This window comes from Paramisgurnus dabryanus, chromosome 12 (assembly GCF_030506205.2).
Source record: "Paramisgurnus dabryanus chromosome 12, PD_genome_1.1, whole genome shotgun sequence".
NCBI classification, from domain to species: Eukaryota; Metazoa; Chordata; class Actinopteri; order Cypriniformes; family Cobitidae; genus Paramisgurnus; species Paramisgurnus dabryanus.
Window position 1 is genome coordinate 18417470 of NC_133348.1, and position 21590 is coordinate 18439059.

A 21590-nucleotide genomic window follows, 5' to 3' on the forward strand; every position below is an offset into this window, starting at 1 on the left:
AAAAAACTGTTTTGTCAGCTCACTTCGTTTTTTTTATTGGAACAGATCTTGAACACACTGTTTGTGTTTTTTACTAGACATACAACTCTACATAAATAAATACGCTTGATATCAACCTTCTCCCAAGTTTATCTTGAAAGATTTTGTGCAGAACTTTCCTTCTTTTTTTTTCTTCCTTCCTTCCTCCCTTTCTTCCTTTCCATTTAACATTACAGATCAAGTTTTTGAAGTTTCACCTTTTTCTTTGTAAAGCGCTTTATTACAAAGCTGCATTGTTTCAACCAGCTTTACTTGAAAAGAAACCACAAAAATTGAAGATTAATTAAAATATAGTGTATAGAATTAATTGAATAAAATAAAATAAAATGCTTGGTATTATTGCTAAATTTATTGTCCTCATAAATTAATTATAATCTAGTAAAACAGTGTACATATAGATTATATACCTTACAGAGTGAAAAACAGTCAATATAGCTTCTTGTGTAGCCTACTATTCTTGGTAAAAAAATAAGTACACTGTAAAAAGTGTTTCTGTGCCTTAGTAGATTTAACTAAATAAAGTGAGTAAACTGTGTTACAATTTTTTTATTTTAATTTTTTTATCAAAATATGATTTAAAATTACAATAATTTGAATAATTTGAGTAATTCTAAATGAACACATCATTGAGTAATTCAATTTCATTTTATCATGTATAATCCACTTAAATTTGAAAGAAGGAAATTAACTTAATAACTTTGTGTTGAAACAACGTGATTTTATTATTAAACATAACTAACTAGGCAGTGGACTCCAGCATGCTTTGCACGGGAGTCTGCATTTTGAGAATTTGAATTTAAAATTTTGTTAGTGTTTAATGTTCATTTATCTTCGAGATATGGAAGAGTTTCTGTTTCTTCTTTTGAGTTTTGTAGTTACCATTGTTCAGAAGACTGGTGCTTGTAAGTATGTTGCGCTTTAAAGCTGCCCAAATGAAACTGAGTGGGTGCGTTGATTGAATAAATGTTTTGTGCCCTCATCTCACGGAATGAAAGAACAACAACAAACCATAAATAATATAATAATAAAATTAATTAATAAATCAGAAGACATTAACTAGTATTTTTTTTTCATTTAAGATTTACCTATTTTAATTATGTGTATTATATGCTGATATTTTTGACATTGGTTGTACTTAATTTATTTGCTTTTTTTTAAAATGCTACTTAATATTTTTGCATTAATTGAAATCCATATTAATACATATTATTAAGTTGTCCTTACTCAAAATATCAGTTAGTTCAATAAACTTACAAAATTAGTTGGAAAATGTTGCCTTAATTTTATTGAGTTAGATCCAAGTAACAGTTTTTACAGTGTACAAATAAATAAAATCTCTATCTTCCCTCTATTGCAGGGATCTCAAACGTGGTGGTCTGCGAGGTGTCCGCTAAAGCACATTCTATTAATAGTCTCAATTGTAATATTTATTACATATTTTTAATGTTAGCTTGGCATGGTTTCCTTATGTTAACTTATTAAACAATACTGAAACATATCAACAAGTAAAATAAAATAAAATCAACTAAAGTAAAACAAAAGAGTTTTGAATCGACTATATCAAAAAGTAGCCCTCCAGATTGTTTTATCCATTGTGGTAGCCCTTGCTCACAAAAAGGTTGGAGACCCCTGCTCTATTGTGTGCCTCAGGGATGTTGTATTTTTCTAGGCTAACCCGGAAGTTAGCGGGATACTGGTTCCCTTGCAAAAAACATTATTTTTTTTCCCATAGACTTTAGGATTATCGCAAAAGAACAAAAGTTTATGACACTTGCACGTTTTTTCCAACAAGTTAGTCTTCACAGATAAACACAACACAAAAAGTCAAAATTCATCTTTTTATATTTCTAGTAAAAACATTTACATTTCAAAATTCGTATTCATCTGTAATGATTACACTTTTGACAAAAAGTTTAAGTGTCATAAACTTTATTTATTGCATACACAGAGCTTATTTTTTTTGTGATAATCCAAAAGTCTATGGGAAAAATTAATGGTATTTTAAGCAAGGGAATGAGTGTCCAGCTAACTTCCAGGGCTGGCCTACAAAAATACGTCATCCCTACAGCACTAAATTTTGTCATACATAATCATTTTACTCTAACATTTACTTTTTCTTCTTTCATGATTTTATGTTTGTTTATGCAACTACCTAAGTTGATGCCATAACACTAAATAAAATTTTCTGAGTAGTCACATACTATATATGTTACTTATGTATTTGTTGTGTTGGCGCTGATCAGATTTCCTTTGACCTGGCCGAGTACACTGCAAATGTTGACGGCGTGGGAACCCTTCGGCTGCTGGACGCACTGAAGACCTGTGGTTTAACCGACAGCGTCCGCTTCTACCAGGCCTCCACTAGCGAACTTTACGGGAAAGTACAAGAGATTCCTCAGAAAGAGACCACCCCGTTCTACCCACGATCCCCTTACGGTCAGCACACACACACGCCACAGTACTTATTTTAATGGTAATTTCATACAAATGCATAAATCGTGTAAATGTGATTTTAATTTCTCTCTATTTCTAGGTGCTGCTAAGCTTTATGCATACTGGATAGTGGTAAACTTTAGGGAAGCCTATAATCTTTTCGCTGTGAATGGGATCTTGTTTAACCATGAAAGTCCTAGAAGAGGTAAGAGCCGCGAACACACACCACACATACAATCTTTGTCTTAAAACCTACACAGGCAGCTTATAGAGCATCTGAAATACACTGCATAACAACCTTACTGCAGAAGTGCTAGTCATGTGCCAAACTTTAGCGAGTGTTGTGCTTATAAAGTTTCATTTCAGTTCCAATTGGGTTAGAATCCTATTTACACAGACGGCTGCTCACTTAGGCATTAAACACCTCATTAGGTTTTGATACAGGGTAGCATTATACAATAGCAGCACTGCAGATTACAGAGAGGAAGTGATGCAAAAGTCCGGTGAGAACGTAGTGTGTGTGGGCTGCCTGTGGTGCCTAGTTCTTATTGGTTTATGGGGGCGTATAATGACACAACATTTGGTAAAGGGTGCAGCAATGACATCCTCTCAACAACAGGCTGTTGTTCTGTGCCCCCACCTTCCCCTCACACCCACCACACTTAAGCACAGTGATGTCATCTGCAATGAAGCCGTGCACGTCTGCACTCTGAAAGTAGACGGTATGACATAAGTATCTAAATGTATGTGTGTCAGAAGAGAGAGGGAGTACATGGGTGGAGGAGCGTTAGAGATAGCTAGACAGGGGAGAGATGGATGGAGTATTGTGAGCAAAGTCAACTTAATATCCTGTCCTATCGACGGAGTAAAACAGCCTCCCGTCATTGGGCGGCCCTGGGATGATGAGTTAATCTGGTTTGGAATTTAGTATGGAATTTTCACCCCCCAGCTAATGATCACTTCCATCAATAAAAAAAAGAGGAGTTTACAAAATAATAACAAAATCTGTAACTGATCCTTCACCGAGCATACAAAACACAACAACCTTGTGTGTGCTGGTGTGTGCTTGCATGTAAAAGCAGGTATTTTTCGATGCCTATTCAAGTTTTGCATTGTGTCCAATACAATGGATCTCAACCGTTTTGACTTCAAGGCCACATTTGAAGACCCCTCCCACTCGCATTTCTACCAGATAAAATATTTTAGAGTTTGGCATAACTGGAACATAGTGTTTGCTAAAAAAAATAACCAAATATATAGAAATGTAGTATTTGGAGTTACCTTGCTTTTCATAATTTAAATAATTTTAAAGGGATAGTTTACCTAAAAAATTTTATTCTGTTAAAATACATTCATCAGTGTTTTTTGATAACCAGTCCTTGCAGAAAAACACAGGTTTTTTTTATGATTGTTACGGCAAAAAACCTTGATCTTGTGGCACGTTTTCTTAAAAAATGCGATTGAATATGCGGGAGATTTATGTAATTTTATGTGATGAAATTGGGTGAATTTGCAAAAACTGCGGGAACTTGCAAAAACTGTAACTTTTTTTGCAGCTTTTCAATGATGTTCACGTCCCTTCATAGCATTCTCATGGCAATAGGGGACATGGCTGCGCTTGTGTGAAGTAAATGCTAAATTTTTCAACTTTTTGATAAGATATATGTGTTTTTTGCTACAAAAATGCGGGATTCATAAAGTCATGGAAGCCCCACAATTTATGCTACTAAAGTGTGGCATATTTAAAAAAATGCACCATCCCACAGCATAAATATGCTGATTTTGGCTGATTATGCGTTGAATCATGCAATTGGATTACCAACGTTCTTCATAATATCAAGAACTAAGATGCAAAACCCTTTAAGTGCTCTAAATGCTTACATGTTTTCTTGTAAATGTGACCCATGCTGGCAAAATATGTCGGAATGAGCAAAATTTCAAAAATTAGTTATTTATATTTTGACATTCTCTATTATTTTTTTTTAAATCTGACAAAAAAATTACGCTACACTTGTTTATAGTCAGCAAAGTCAGTTTTGAAATTTTTTTTTTAAAGATTTTTGAGGGTTCAAAAGCAAAATTACTGCATCCATACTTTAAAATCACTGGTAAAACTAATAGATTTAGCACACACAAAGTCAAAAACAAGAAAAAAATTCCCATTTTTTTATTTGTTTGATTGACATTGATACAGACAGCTTTAAGATCCCCTGTAATGCAAGGATCTAATCTAATGTTACACATCAGATATTTTTCCCAACAGTTAACCAAATATTTACTTAATACATAACAGATTATCAGTCCTTCGTTTTCTAAAAAATGTGGTTGAATATGAGGTATATTTATGCAATTTTATGCAATGAAATGCAGATTTTAATTGATGTTCACGTCGTGTAATTACGTAACTTCCTAACATTCCCATGACAACAGGGGACACGGCTGCACATGTGTGAAGTAAATGCAACATTTTTCAACTTTCTGCTAAGAAATATATGACTTTTTGCTACGAAAATGTGGGGATTATGAAACTATGCAAGCATGATAATATGTGCAGCGAAAGTGCGGCATATTTAAAAAATGCGGCCCTCGCATAAATTCGTTTTTTCTAGAGGGACTAAATTATAGGTCCTACCTTCTGGATTTCTTGTCAAAATATATATTTTTTAAACTGTAATTTTGTGTATATGTGTATTTATCGGGTTTGCACACTCCTGTGTCTTTGCATGCTTCAAATCTGTCAGTCAGCGCAAGGAAGATCGTTTTAATGTCTTATTGCTCTTAATAATTCTTTTAACATTACTCCGGTCCCAAACTCTATGTCTGTTAATAGCTATTTTAATATCAAGAAAGTCCTGCACTTTATTTTCTAATTCCGGCATGTTTTAAAATCGAAACCAAAATGTCAGACGGGAATGTGAATGGACACGCATCTTTTTATTAGATTAGGCATTTAAGATGGTACACCTCTCACAAATAAAAATCGTTTTAGATATTTAATGACTATTTAGAGCATTGAGATCGCTAGACGAGGACTTAATGTACTTATTTTTACGAAAACGTCAATCTTAGCAAAAATCTACATTTATATTTTTCCGTTTGCCTCTAACTCAAAATAAGACAGTGCGCATTCCAACTCACTTTGCCAACACGGGGCACAAATTTTTAGGTTCAATAATTTCACTTTAATGGTAATAAAAAGGTTATTACCGGTAGTCGATAATGGAAATGTTATTTAACAAATTTTGCTACAAAAACCAAGAACATTCAGTTAATATTTTTGAAGGAGATGGCGTTTAGCTTGCTTATCTTTTTTTGTGTTTTGAACCATTATGTCATACAGGTTTGGAATGACACAATAGTGAGTAAATGTTAAAACTATTTTGACTTTTAGGTGAACTTTTTGAAGCCCCCTAGTGGGCCCGGACACCTTGTTTAGAAACGCTGGTCTATCACTTTTGTGGGACTTTAGACCGAAACAATAGCGGTGCCAGTCAGCAAGACTCCGATTACGCACTCATCTCTCGTCTTTTTGCTTTCTCACGTTCCCTCTCTCCTGTTGAAAGAAATGCGTTTTAAAAAGTTAAACCTCTCCAGGTGAGAAGAGCTGCACCTATGAAGGTGTCGATAGACCTCTTACCTATCTCACACGCACACACATGTACACTGGAGGACAAGATGTGAGCTATTTGGTCCTTTCAATCCTCATCAACCCGACTCACACACCTGTGTTTGTGTAGTCATGTTGTCACGGCAACAAAGAAGAAAAATGACTGAGATGCTCCTTTTAATGTCTTAAATTAAACGTCAATCTTCACCTTGAATCTCATGTTTTCTGTCTCTCTCACATACTCGTACACCCCCACATGTGCTTCAAAGCTGGTAGAGTCAGTTATGGGTTTTTTACCCATACTGCAACTTTTGCCAGTTCTGTCTTGAAAGAGAGCAGAGGTCTTGGTGCGTGTGGTTATTTTCGTCCGTCTAAGTGAACACACGGGAAAAAAAACGAGTTCTCGTGTTCGCGTCTGAGCGTTTAACCGCGTGCCTGTGCGTATGCGTCTTCAGACGCGTGTCAGGAGACAGGAGCAGTGCCTTGTACCGACAGTGGTTTTTTCACGTGCTGGAAATATCTAAGTGTCATTGACTGATAGACCAGACATCTCAACTGCACTTTAATTCCACCTGGTCTGGCAGGGCGTTTTTCCTTCCATTATAAACTTTGCATAGATACTCTACATTACACTCGCTCGTTATTCCTAAAATGCGTATTGACGGTGCCCGGGCACCTTCTTTTGCCAACACGCACACCTGCAGGTCCGCTGCCTGTTTTGAGGCTTTGCCGTGCTTCTTTGCGCATAATCACGGTCGAAATCGACCCTAAACTGGGTTGTTTTAGACTTGATGAGGGCGGGCTGCGGTCGACTCCCTGCGACTCTGTTCCTTGTCAGGGCTTACCAACGTGCACTTGGAGACGGCCTAATTACACCCGAATGGAAACAGGAGCCAGTGCGCGGAAATGGCCCGTCCTGCGCTTTTAAACACACGCTTGCACACTGACGCATATCCAGCCCGTTTTTGCGGACCCCGGTCTGGTCAATCGGCTTTGTTTTTACCGAATGAGCGAACCGAAACCGGATCCTCAGGTCCCCCTCTGTGGTTTGTCTGTGACGACGGATTGACCTGGCTGTTTACAGTGTGGTATTTTAAAGCGTTCCTCCCGTGCCAAGCTCACGCACCTGGTCGTGAGCCGCATGGATTAGAATGAGCCCTTTGTAATGGCAGCGAGACGGGGAGCCTGTGGCGGACATCCTGCAAGTTGAAAACGTCTGCCCTTTATGATTTCTGTTATTTAGGATTTTTACATTCAGGTACCATTATTGACTAACAAAAAGCATCAATCTTAACTGTAATGCTCATTTGGGAAGAAGTTTAAACCCCTTATTAGTAAGTAGTCAACTAATCTGTATTGGGAAAGAGCGTATTAGGTTGGTTTTGGGTTCATCAAACCCTGAATTATTTTTTAGGGGGCCATGCCCTTCGTCCACTTTCATGCTATATAGTATCCGAAAAGCAGTATGCATAACCAATAGTATGTCCCAAACCTCAGTATGCAAGAAAATACCCAGATGGTCTCCTGCTTCCAATGAGTTTTCACAGTATGCATTAGATGGACACTATTCTGTCCTATGAGGCCACGTAAGCCGATTAGTTGCCAAATAAAAAAATAATCTATAAACCGTGCGGCACTTTAAGTTATTTAGTTACTAAGAAATGTAGTCATCACGATTTCGTACTTGTTTAACAACACCCAAGTTAATTTTGGTTGTGTTGTTGTGATTACATCATAGGTCACATGACAATGAAAACATGGTGGATGCAATATGCCCAACATTTAGGCTGCGTCCGAAAACACTAAATTGCTGCCTTCTGCGGCAGCTTTCCAAGGCAGGAAGGCATCAAGGCATGTCCGAATTCAATGTTAGGTTTACTTCCTGACTCCTGAGATCTTGTCCCACAATTCTATGCGTATGCGCGCATGGGGAATGAGATTGGTCGAGCCTGGTCGAGTTCGAAAAAATTAAATGGCGGCCAAGAAATCCACTGGAGCACAAATTTAGTGTAAATAAATGTATATTTTAATTGCATTTCTAGGGAGAATTTTTTATTGTAGTTTTCAAATATGTGATAAGTTACAGTATTTCAAAGGCGCTCTCTGTTTATATTTCAAACACGCCGCCTTTGAAGTGTGTCCGAAAGCGTTTCTCTTAGCTACCTTCATGCCTCCGAAGTCATTGCGTCATGAGGCAACAAGTCCGCTGCCTAAGTTTTCGGATGCAGCCTTACTAATACTGCACCACATATGTGTAATGTTTTAACAATAAAGCATTAGCTGCTTCATCTTAACTTCATTATTATGTCAAAGTATGCGCTTTTGGACGCAGATATGTTCTTGCGTTTAAAAACAGCCGGCAGAAGCTCGCCAGAATCGAGTAGACAACTGTGGCATTGAGATGAATTTGTAAAAATGTACCTATTTTTAACACAATACCCCATATTTAAAACATTCATGGCCGTGGTGCATAAAAACAACATGAGCTGAACACCGTTGTGCACACAGCTCAGATCAAGCCTGAAAAATAATGCAGAGATAAATTAACTGTGCAACAAATATTAAAACTAAATAAAATAAAAAAATATAAAATTAGTAAACCTTTTATGTGTACATATTGTATATGAGCGTCTTGTTTTGACTGTGTTATAGCACTTATAAGAGATGATTTAATGCTCTCAGACAAGCTATTGTGACAAAAAACACAGGCGCATACAGTGAGCAGAGGCTCCAGCTCAAGTCAAGAGCTTTAATAGCAGCCATTCACTTACACACTTAAAATAAGTGCGTTACAAAGATCTGCTCTGACCTGAGTCCTTGCATCACAGGCCTGACTGTGCGGTGGAGGTTTTCGGCTCAAACCCCTGCCTCTTTCAGATTCGAGCTATAGTACAAACCAGCAGGACATGAGACCGTCCATGGTTTCCCACAGTTAAAGCATGTGTGTGTGTCTGGCAGCTCTGTAGGAGTTTGGGCTGGCTTACTGATTCTCAAGGGTGGTCCGCTGACCAGACAAAAGTCTGATTTTATCCCTGTGTGTAAATGTTCGTGCATGTTTCTGTTTGTGTTCAAAAAAATAGTCTGATATGATTCTGGATCGATCTTGGTCCATATATATTGATAGATTTTTGTATCAGGGGGAGGGATAAATAAAAAAAAAAATAATGCGCAAGAGATAAAACAGGAAAATCAACAAAACTGAATTTGCGCTATCGACTGTGTTTTTACATTTCTGTATTTGTGCGTGTTGTTTCAGGTTCAAATTTTGTAACAAGGAAGATCAGTCGCTCCGTGGCAAAGATTCACCTCGGCCAATTGCAGTGCTTCAGCCTGGGCAATCTGGACTCCAAAAGAGACTGGGGCCATGCCAAAGATTATGTTGAGGTACACACACAAACACACGTGTTAACTTCTCTAAATGAGGGCATTCCATTGACTTCTATTGTTTTTATAGAGCACTAGTTATAAATACTAGAGTTTAACCCTAACATAAAAAAAAAAATACTTACTATATTAAGTAGGCACACACATAAACACACACGTTTACAAAGTTATCTTTAGTTTCAAAGTTATGCTATTTATATTTCATAGATCATATTTAACTGTATTTTTACTGTAGCACAATGTGTTTTTTTATTTATGAAAAATGGCCAGTTGGCTAACAATGAGCTACTATGCAGTTGTGTGTGATTATGTTGTATGTCTCTTTATTTAAGTGTCTAATAAACTGAAATCCAGCAAATCATTCACAGCACATGAAATCATCAGTAATCTGTTTGCAATCGATGACTTGGGTTATGCAAATATAGGCGCGTGCCGCTACCAAAGTTTACCAAAAAAATTAATTGCTGGCAGTTTTTGATGGCTCTCACTTCAATTCTAGACATCATTGCTCATCGTATGCTGCATTGCTGGCACTGTAAGCAACCCCTTTACTGAGGCCATATATATATATATATACAAACATATATACATACAAAAATACAGTGTATACATATATATATGCATATGTGTGGTAAGTGTGTGTGTGTTCAATTTGCTATGTAATAACCCTCTGAGTGCACAGCCGTGCTGTCGTATTTATCCTGGATTAGAGCGACCTGAGTTCCTTTAGATTTTTGCCAGAATCTGAGCTTTAAGGTTTGTGTGTATTGTGTGTGTGTGTGAGCCGCTCCAGGTTTCCTGTGGGAACGCTGGTATTCCAGGCGGCTAAATCATGCAGCCAGGTTTATGTGGCTCAGGACTGGGGCAGATTTCGGGAAATCGGACCAAAGCTGCGAGTGTGTATATTTTTGAGTGCTCTGTACGTGTGTGCGTCTGTATGTGTAGATTGATGGAATAGCTTGGCGGTAGACAATCTCCATGACTTCGGCCCATTTTGTTCTCTTTATGCGAAAATAAAAGTCTGTGAAAAAGTAAGCCAAAGGTTTGTTTACATCAATTTTCCTAAAAAGACTAAATGTCAATCATGCTTTATTCATTCAGACTGTTGACGTTTCTCCTGCACCTCACAAAGGCCTCGGCTTCTAGATTTCATGCTATTCGAGTCTGTGCGAGTCTCGGTTCAAGGTAACAACAACAAAGTGTCAGTATTCGATAACACAAATTTTACGTTTTTAAGATTTTCATTAGTAAAATTAAAACCTGCAATGGATGCTAATAAAACACTCGTATTAAAAATAAATTATTTATATTTATTAAATAAATTCATACAGAGCATGTAAAATAATTTAATCTTTTAAAAAATATATTTTTATTTTTTATATTATATTACTGTTTACTTGCGTTAATATATTAATTAATCAGATTAAGAATAATAAAGAAATAAATTAAATCCACTTCCTTTTTTTGTGTCAGCGTTTAAGTCAATTGTAGCAGGTTTATTAGGCTGCGTTCACATTGTGAATAAATATGATTTTTATTTCTTTGCCAAAATGTTTTTATTCAATTAAATTAATACAAAATGACACTGTTTTGTATTAACAACAATATCTCACTAAGATGGACTTTTTGAACAAGAAGTGCATTTTTGTTTTTAAATGCAGCTGCTTTACAGCGAATACATATGTTAGCGTTTACTAGCAGCTGTCTGTCTCTGTGTGTGGGTACCGGTTTGAGTCGATACTCTGCACTACCTATACTACAAAAGCACTGCTGTTGTTACTTTTTCAATGCTTTTTCTGAGTGTGTGTGTGTCCAAGTGCTTATTGAACCTCTATGTCGCGGCAGCCACGACAGTGGGAGATGAACATTTGTATGTTTGGGTAAACTCTTGAACTGAGGCATAGTTTTAATTGGTTCGCTGTTTGTATGAATTATTAAGCTCTTTGAAACTCGAAGCTTTATAGTTTTATGGATTTCAGACTTTCAGAACTCCACTACAAACATACATAAAAATCAAGGCTCAAATGAAGTGAAGTTCAAAGATTCCTGTGAAAACACACAGACCGGGCAGATAGCGCGAAGCTCTCGGCGGGGTCTTAGAGGTTGCTGGTGTTTTTGTTATTCTTGAGATGATTTCACCTCGAATCGCTTTGTTTCTCCTGCAACTAAATGATTTTGCCCTTTTTCTCACCTCTCGCATCCATCCACACCACCGACCAATCGCGTACTAAGGAGAGCTCTGAGATGGTCTTTACGAGAACTCTGTGGCCAATCAAATCACTCATTCGCTCAGTGACCAGTTGTACCTGCAATGACCCGGCACTCCAATAGACTCTATTTCACGGTTGTAATGTTTTGCAAGAGCGCTGCATAGGATTTTCCAGCAAGATGAGGAGATTGTTTTCAGAGAATACTGGGAAGCCATCTGGAACTTTCCGACAAAAAGGAGATCTCAGTTTTGAAATGCAGTTTTTGGGAGATTTTACTGCTCATATCAACTTCCTGCTAACACTGAATAGTAAACTGAAGTTCCTGCCAACTCATATTGATGTTGTTAAAGTAATAAAGAAGGATTTAAAAAAAATTTGTGTGTGATAATGTTTCCTGTACTGCTGTTCAGGTGCAATACAGCTGAATCTGACGCCTCAAAAAATACAATCTTTATATTTTGAGTTAGCTAAGCCTTGTGTACTGTATGTAGCATACCGCACAGTAATATAGTATAACTGTATAATCTCCAAAGCTGTCAGATTGATAAATTAATCCCACGTAATAGCATTTTTAGAAAAATATAGCAAGGGTGCACGGGGTTATTTGTAACATGGACTGTTTACATTGTTGCACAAGGTTGAGCGTTTTGTTTTTCCGGTATTTTTTCACACTGCCAAAAGATGATCTCCCGCAAATTATTGGAAATGTTTAATGTTTTTCCAGAGAGTTATTGATGAACGAGTGTTTTGGTGGCGTGTAAGTAAATTTTTTCATCATATGTTTTTTTTTTCAGTTTCTAAGTTGGGTGTGTAAGATACCAAATCCAATGCTATGTCATATTAATCAGTGTCTTGTTGACTAAAACATAGCATCACTTTAAAATATGTCTGCAGTTCTTAGCAACTTTTTTGTGGGCTTGAAAATATTTTCACCCAGCGGGGTTATTTGTAACGCTGTGTTACAACTGACCCCTCAGCACTTACGATTTGAAAACCGCTAACGTTAGCGTAATTCTTGCCGTTGTTTTAAATAGGCTACACACGAATGATTGCTGGCTGCCAACAAAATAAATGTTGCCTGTCTTATCAAAAATCGTGTGTCAAATTTATTTTTGTTCATATCTTTACTATTGATTGAATCAGGTCACGTCAAAGATTAAAATCATAATGAAATGAATGACTAAAATCAGACCTTGATGCTCATTATCTCAAAATTTGATTTTGAAACTGTAGTATGGTTATTACAGACTGGGTCACATATAAAAACTATTTTGTCATAATTGTGCTGCTTTTTCTCACATATTTAGACATTTATATCCAATTATAATTGAACTATTAAAAAAAAAGGGCTGTATGAATGAATACAGTGTGGATACCTGTCTATTATAGACAGATATATAAACAATATCCACTTCAAGTATATAGACAAAATAATATTGAAATATTTGCCTGCAAACTTATTTTTAGCAAGTGTTACAACGAACCCCCTGCCTGTTACAATTAACCCCACATATGGGGTGAGTTGTAACATTTGCACTTTTGTCACGTGTGGTGTAATTGTCCAAGAATGGTAAATACTAGAAACAAACTTCAAATGTTCATTTGTAGCAGAGATGTGTGTGTTGCTTGTGTAAAAATATAATTAATCAAACTCAAATATTTTTTGAATAATTGAGCCAAAACCAAAAAGCGTTATGTTGTGTCCCACTCTCCCCTACTTACTTCTATAGTGTAATTTTAGTAATCGAGTAGTACGCGCTTAATCTTATAGCTATCACTGGTGTGTGAGAATATCTGACCTGGGTGTGTTTCGGGACAGGCAGCGGGTGGCTTTAGGGGCCAGTAGGTTTTGGTACTCTGAGGGGTATTTTGGTATGAAGTGGGTGGTTTTGTGTGAGTGTGTTTTTTTTTGTGGGGGGGTGGTGGTGGTGGTCTTAAACTCCAGTGGCCAGCATCCAGCAGAATAAATAAACACAGCTGCAAGCTGAGACCACCTTAATGCGTGTGTGTGTTCGTTCCCTCATTTCATGTGGGAGAACTTGGACTACAGACTTAAATCCTGCTAACACACAGATACGCATATACACACGTATACACAACCACAGTATGTAAGGTGATCTAGGGAAAGGGCTGATTTTAGGGTTGATTTAGCAGAGCATTTAACACAGGGCATTCCTGAGCTCGTGTAAAGCTCTCTGTGTGTCGAAGGGAGATCATGACTACAAGACTCCTCAGTGTGTGACAATGTTGGGAAAGCTGCTTTGAGACCGCGGCGTCCCAAGATACAAGCTTTAGTTTTACTGACAATAGTTCAATTACAGTCGAGGGACTCTTTTTGAAATATATTTAGCTACACTTCTGTTTACTATGAACCAGAGATATAGATAACTACATTGAAGCTATTCATGGGGATAATTATTTAAGGGAGTTTTTAAATGGATGCCAAATATTTGCAAATATACTATATGTGACCCTGTCTGTGAAATGCAGGCTAAAGTCTCGCATTTTAATTATGAGAGCATCAAAGTTTAATTTCACTCATTTATTTCACTTTAATTATAATCTTTGACATGACATTACTCTGTCATTATTAAAGATAAAAAATGTTATATTATGTTATACGATGATTTTATGTAAAAAAACAAATAATTAATTTGATTAAAATAGCATTATTTTCTATCACACAAGCTGTGGGGCTCGGGTAAGGTAACACTTTTAAACCAAAAAATTTGTATTAATATTTAATACAGTTAATAAAATAAAACAATCCTAACAGTCCTATAACTTAAAATAAAATAAGTGATGAACACAATTGCTTAATTTCTTTTGCAACAAACAGAACGTAAAATTGCCTCACAGGGCCTTCCAGCGACTAAATAAATTGGTGATTTATTTCAGTTAATCCGTTCATTGACACTGATGTAAACCAAGCAGTTTTGTATCGCTTGATTTGTGTGAACCAGAGCAGGTTTGATTATATTTTCAGATCAGAGTCAAAGAGATATATGGGCGTATATGAGAATAGCAATATATCATTTTAACACCCCTACACCACTACATGTTTTGAAAAGGTAGCTTTTTTAAATCAGCTGAACATGTTATGAAATTTTAGTTTTAGTTACTCTCCAATGCTGTGGGTTTGTGTGATTAATGTGGTTTTTTCCACTGTAATATGCGTGTGTGTGTGTGTGTGTTTGTGAATCTGTGTGTGTGGCAGCTGGCTGTTTGTGTGATTGACATGGCTGAGCTCTTCCCCGCTGTGTTGAGGATGAAAGCAGATGCTCTCGTTTCGTTCTCTCCCTTTTTCTCCTCTCTCTTCACATGCCCTCTGTAACCAGAATCCTCAACTTTCAGCCTCTCGCAGAGCTGCAGATATGAAAGAGAGAGAGAGAGGGATGATAAGAAAGGGGAGGAAAAGAATTATTGAGTGGAGGGGAGTCTTAGAAAATGCATGAAAGAGACGAAGTTTATCACATTGTTCTGCTATCGCTTGGCGCTTTGGCAGTACTGTATAAAAGTTGAACATGCCAGTTCAGTCTTTGTCTCACGATTTGTTTCCATGCGTTTGGTCTGTAAGTCGGCTTTTCGCTTTTCCTGTTACTGTCCTAATACCTAGTAAGCCGTCTACATAGGCACCATTTTAAGGTACAGTATAAAGCAAAGGCTGTTGCAATAAGACATCTTATACAGTTTCCTAATATTCACTGTTGTTTTAGCTAAAGATTACGACAGCATCAAGTTAGCAAGTGTGATTAATTAATATATTAACTTAAGTAAACGGAAATATAAAAAAAAAATAATTTTTGCATTCATGATGCAATCTCAAAAAATGCAATTCATTTTGATTATAAATTCACAAGGTTAATTAAATGCTAAAAATTTAATAGAATTCAAAATGCATTGTTTTAGCGAATATTTATGTGCACATTACATTTATTATATTATGATTAAGCCATTATGCTGTTAGCTTAGCAAACATGCTACCATGTCATGTCTCCAACATGCTGCCCGCCAAAGCACATTCTATTAATTGCCTTAATTTTAGTATTTATTTATTTATTACATATTTTTTATATTAGCTTTGCTTCTTTTATGCATGTTAACATTTTTAACAACGATAAGTAAAAAAATTCAACAAGTAAAACAAAACAGTTTTGAGTAGATCGTTTTATCCATTGTGGTAATCCTTGCTCACAAAAAGTTTGGAGACCCCCGGTCTAAACTGTTCAAGTAATTTGCAAATTAAGTGTTTTGTTTTCGCCAGTATTCGTATGGGACACAGTTTGTGATTTAGTGCGTTGCAAAACAATTTAAGTTCTTGCAGTAGGTCCTAACCATACTCCAGCACAACGCGAGTACAAGTGCATTCTCGGTTTTACCACAAGGGGAGCTATAGTGAACGTGGGAGTAAAGTTGTCTTCTGCGGTCTGTTTCTCTTTCTGTGAATGTCATGGAAGAGCAAAAGTTTAAAGAGAATCTTGATTAACACGTTTGTTAAAGTTAAACTATTGACATGTTTATAGCTTACATGCTTGATTAATTACTTATCCAGTTTCATGACAGGTTTTTTAAGGTAACTATTGCCTCCGGAGTACTGAAGGTTGTTGCTGCCAGAGTAATGCTGGAGCACATGTTAGGAACGTTTTTGTCTCCGCATAATTGCTTAAAGTACGATTCTGGCCTATGTAGCTAGTAGGCAGCTTGCTAGGTTTTGGAACAGAACTTGTCTCTTTTTCTCTCACACACACAGTTTCTCTCTTTCTTTTCGAATTAATGGCTCCAGGGACATATCCAGTATAATTGTCTGCGGTCTGTTCGTTCTCTGGAATAGATATGAAGACTCACCACCATCTATAATACCGCTATAATATCAGGCAGACACAGCTGACGTCTGTTTTCTCTTAGTGCCGAGTCACACCCACACGCTCTCCATCCCGAACCTGGCTGACCCCTCCGTCACCTCTCACCTTGCCTTGTCTCACTGAGTTACAGACCTCCAATGCTGCTCCATTTCTCTGTCCGTTTCATTATTCTTCTGCAGAGTCAGCAGCCAAAGTCTGTCATTACAGTGGAGACGCACACATACACACATGCATATTTATTCACACTCCATCATTCAGCACAGTCACATATTTCCACTGACAGCTTCTATATTAAGCGCCCAAATTTTTGTCTTTTGCAACCTTCGGACCAAATAAGTAAATCTAACCCTCTGTTGACTTACCACAGAAAGCAACAGCATGTGTGGGTGTTGTGCCATTCAGGACCATGTGTAGCATGGTTTGTAGCAGCCCACATTTTCTCTTTTGCCTCCATGTTAGCACAGCAGTTTTCCACACGGCTAGGTCGTACGATGACACAACATAACCGTAAATTCTCAGAGAAAGAAGTTTTAATGTTTCTGCTGTTTTTGCACTTTTTTTAAAATTTTTAAAATAATATACACTGCTTTTTAAATATAATAACAAAAAGGGACATAATATATTTGTAGTAAGTCAGACGTACAGTGTGTGTGTGTGTGTGCGTGTGTGTGTGTGTGCGTGCGTGCGTGCGTGTGTGATTAGCCTGATCTCATGAGAATTCTTACGTATTTCATAAGTTGGCATGTTCGTGCAAATGTAAATCATACAAAAATGTGTGATTATAATTTTTTTTATGAAACCCCACCCCTAACCTCGCCCCTAGTCCCAACACCACAATGGGCAAAAGAGAATCGTACAAAGATGGGATTGTATTACGAATTAATACAAATTAGCTATTGCGTAAAATACGTACAAATTACCATGAGATAGCGTTGGATGCACCGATTGGCTGACGCCGATACCGATTTTAGCCAACAACTATTAGCTGGCTTTTATTTGCGCTTTTGGGGGTTTTTGCTTCAGTTTACAATATTTTATATCGATTTAATTTTCGTATTTAGTATTTATTTTTGAGTTAATTAACCCCTTCAGACCCGCGTCATCACGTTTTGTGGTTCAAACCAATACAAATGATCAACCAATCAAAAAAGACACACCGATTAAACATAAATTATCTGTTTTATCTGCCTTTTCAGTGCACGTCTAGTTTTTACATAAAATCTATTTACATATATTGAAAAGTTTATTTTGTGTGTGCTGAAACTTGTCACTGTTTACTTTTTGAATCTCTCTTACCATCTCTCACCACTCGCCATTTTGTATCACCTTTTCGCATTTTGCCACAAAGTTGCCTCTTTAAAGTGTATAATGGAAGAATTTGACAAAAATGTTTCGAGCAGTTTTAAATAAAGTACTACATGTCACAATGTCACTGCTTGACATATTTAGTTATCAGCAAAGGCGGTGTTTATATTTCGCTTGTCTGTCATTGTTAGGGATTTAGGCTGGGCTAAAAGGAAGTATTGAAAACTTAAGCTCAAGTCAGAAAACGTTGTGTAATAGATCTAATTCCCACAGCAGTACAGGTGTGCGTCTATGTGTGTGTTTGTATGTAAGACTCTGAGTCGGGCCTTGTTTGTCCATTAGAGCGTGAGAGGAAGTCCAGACCGCTCTGTTTGAAGTGATGCAGAGTTCTGCTGCGCGTGTGCGTGTGTTTGTGAGTTGCATTTACTTACTGGAAATGAAAATATCCCACATCTGTCATGTTGTTCCACTCATAAATAATTCATATTTGCTTTCTCTCTTTCCCTCTTCTCTGTTTTTTGCCTCTGTCTTTGGGTTTTATCCTGTTAAGCTGTTAAGTTGACAGATGTTTTTGTATCTGTCACACCTGTTTCATTATTAAATTTTCCTAACACTCACACACACACACACACACACGTTCTATATCTGTCATAAATTATTAATGAGCAGGAAAGACCATTTATGCTTTAAGTTATTGGATGGAAAAACATAAGGGCACATAGACACTGTTCTTTGTAACGTCAGGGTTTACCAGAGAAAACGACGGTTGGTAGGGCAGCATATGTCACACGGACCCACACACACACACACACACACACACACAAAGTTACCCTCCATTTAAAAGAGACTGAGGGAATAAATGACACAGAAGTGTGTGTGTGTGTGTGTGTATTTGTGGTCCAGAGATCCTTTGCCAAAAAGCATCTGTATGCAGAGAACAGAGTAGTACTGTAACACAGCGTTTTGGAAACACCAAGGGAACATAGTGTGTGTGTCCTGTGCTTCTGACCTCACTATGAGCTGCAAGTCTATGCCTGTGTTTTGAATAATGATTAAGTGTGCTGGTTGCTATTTTTTAAAATAGTGTGTAATGCAGTATGCAAAGATAAGTTATTGTAGTTCCAGAGTAATGCACAATGTGTACTTTACTGTATACTGTGTGCTATTTTTATAGTATAGTGGTATATAAAAGAGAGCATCATCAGTAAACATTTAAACACATTTGTATGATATGCTATCGTCACACTTTGTTTAAAGGATTAGTCAATTTTCTTTAAAAAAATCCTTTAAAATATCTTTAAAAAGATAATTTACTCACCACCATCCAAAATGTTAATGTATTTCTTTTGTTCAGTCGAGAAGAAATTATGTTTTTTGAGGAAAACATAATTTCTCATTTTAATGGACTTCAATGGACCCCAACACTTTTTGCAGTTTCAAAGGACTCTAAATGATCCCGAACGAGGCATAAGGGTCTTATCTAGCGAAACGTTTGTCATTTTTGGCAAGAAATAAAAAAATTTGCACTTTTAAACCACAACTTCTCGTCTTCCTCCGGTCCTGTGACGCGCCAGCGCGACCTCACGTAATAAGTCATCACGTCAAGAGGTCACGGATGACTTATGCGAAACTACGCCCCAGTGAGAAAAAGGGCCATTCCGACGTTGTTGTATGTGGAATGATGCTAATTAATGTCTTTGTGTCAGTTTATTGTTTAAAATGGTTCGCAAATGTGCGTTTCATATATGTAACACATGACCTTTCTACGTCATTACGCAATTACGTGAGGTCGCCCTGGCGTGTCACAGCACCGGAGGAAGACGAGAAGTTGTGGTTTAAAAGTGCATATTTTTTATTTTTCTTGCAAAAAATGACAATCGTTTGGCTAGATAAGATCCTTATGCCTCGATTGGGATCGTTTAGAGTTCTTTGAAACTGCAATTTTAAACTGCATTAAAACTTTTAAGTGTTGGGGTCCATTAAAGTCCATTAAAATCCTGGAATGTTTTCCTCAAAAACATAAATTCTTCTCGACTAAACAAAGAAAGACATAAACATTTTGGATAACATGGTGGTGAGTAAATTTTCTGGATTTTTTTTTTTTAGGAAAATTGACTAATCCTTTAACGTATTTATCAGATTTGATTTTACAATTGTGTTTTCATTGAAATTCATCGATATCCCCATAATTTTTCTATGAGTTAAAATGGTTCTGTGTATATACAGATTAATCTATTGAAACTCGTGTTTATATTTCTATGCAAGTCCTGATAATATCTATTAGTTAATCGGTTTATCGATTGCTTACAGTAATGATTTAAAGTCAATAGCGAGGTAGCAACACCAACATTTTGAATCCGGCTCCAGTATGCACATTTAAGGCCCGTGCATGTCACTCTATGACAACAAAGAACGTTTTGTTTTGCATTATGTAGCCCGAGGTGTGATGAAAGGACAGTATTTCTGTGTGTCCTACGGTCTGCTTGAACGAATGTAAAATGTAATAAATCCTGTAGTAGCTCCCCGCAGATCAGCCCACACTCACCGAGACAGCAGAGCTCGACTTTTCCCCTGCGAGAGAGTGAGAGTATGTGTGCTATACGCTTTTGTACAGCCTGCTGTTGGGTCATCAGTCAGCCTCTGTAATCTGCGTGATGACAGGTCTTGGTTAAGAATAGTGTTGCCAAGACAACGTGGAATCACGTTAGCTATTCACCCAATGTGTGACGGACGCCGATGACCATCAAAAAACTGGTGTCTTGATGTGATTTCGGTGGAGCCTCGACATGCCATGCACTTTTCGCGTATTTATTCGAGATTGTTTGTGCAAGTGTGTTTAGACATGTAGGTAAACCTGCTGTATGTCTGTCAGTGTGCCCGCCTCAATATCATCCCTACGGTGACTACAGACTAATGTAAGCGGCCGTCCTTTGAGTGCCCGTGTGTTTATGTGAGGACTTGATAAGTGACTTAATGAGTTTTCTTACCTTTTCACCTGCTACATCTAATGGAGCATCACAGATGCTTAACAGACATGTTATAAATGATGCTTTCAGGAGCCCATGCTCCACTGTCATCTTTCTTCACCTTTGCGCATGTAGTTTGTTTGACGTCTGGGTTCAATAGTCTTCGTTGAGGTACATGCGCGCGCGTTCGTGCACACGTTCTTATCCATCCCGATCTAACCCGGCCGATCCAGTCACCTCTTCATCTGGTTCTGCTTTACCCCTCCCTCAGGGCCAGGAAATAGCTGGAGAGCCATGTGTTTCCCTGGGGCCACATTTCACAGGTGCACCACTGTTTGTCTCTTGGCTTTTACATTTGTCTCAAATAAGAGAAATAACAAATTCTCCCTACACGGAGAAACAGGACCCACTGCGAGCTCCGCACAGACTCCTGCATTTCCATGGTTAAATATTCACATTGTCTAGTTGGTGGTTTGTTCGAGCAACAAGTCAGTCTTTAGAAAGGTCTCTCTAATTAGGTTGATTAACTAGCAGACACTTTAGATCAGTGGATCTCAACCTTTTTGACTTCAAGACCCCTCTTGTCCACAATAGTATTTTAAGCCCCGCCCACTCACAATTTCTACTCAATAAAATATAATTATTCTAGAGCATGGCTTAACTAAAAGTAGCAAAATACTAAGAAACATCTTGTTTTAAGCTTATTTTAATGCTCAGTGTGTATTATTATTATATTAAAGTCCCCTTGGAAGTGGTTGAAGCCCCGCCTCCTGGTTGAGAAACA

The 21590-nt window shown here is 37.3% G+C and overlaps 1 protein-coding gene across 2 annotated transcripts in view; it reads left to right on the top strand.

Annotated features, from left to right (window-relative positions):
• The window catches only part of gmds (GDP-mannose 4,6-dehydratase), a 74260-nt gene that overhangs the window by 26151 nt on the left and 26519 nt on the right, over positions 1 to 21590 (top strand). For both annotated transcript variants that reach the window (XM_065256987.2, XM_065256988.2), the window contains 3 exons: positions 2283 to 2475; positions 2573 to 2677; positions 9336 to 9463. In XM_065256987.2, coding sequence (XP_065113059.1) covers positions 2283 to 2475; positions 2573 to 2677; positions 9336 to 9463 — 426 coding nt within the window. The remainder of the gene's footprint in view (positions 1 to 2282; positions 2476 to 2572; positions 2678 to 9335; positions 9464 to 21590) is intronic.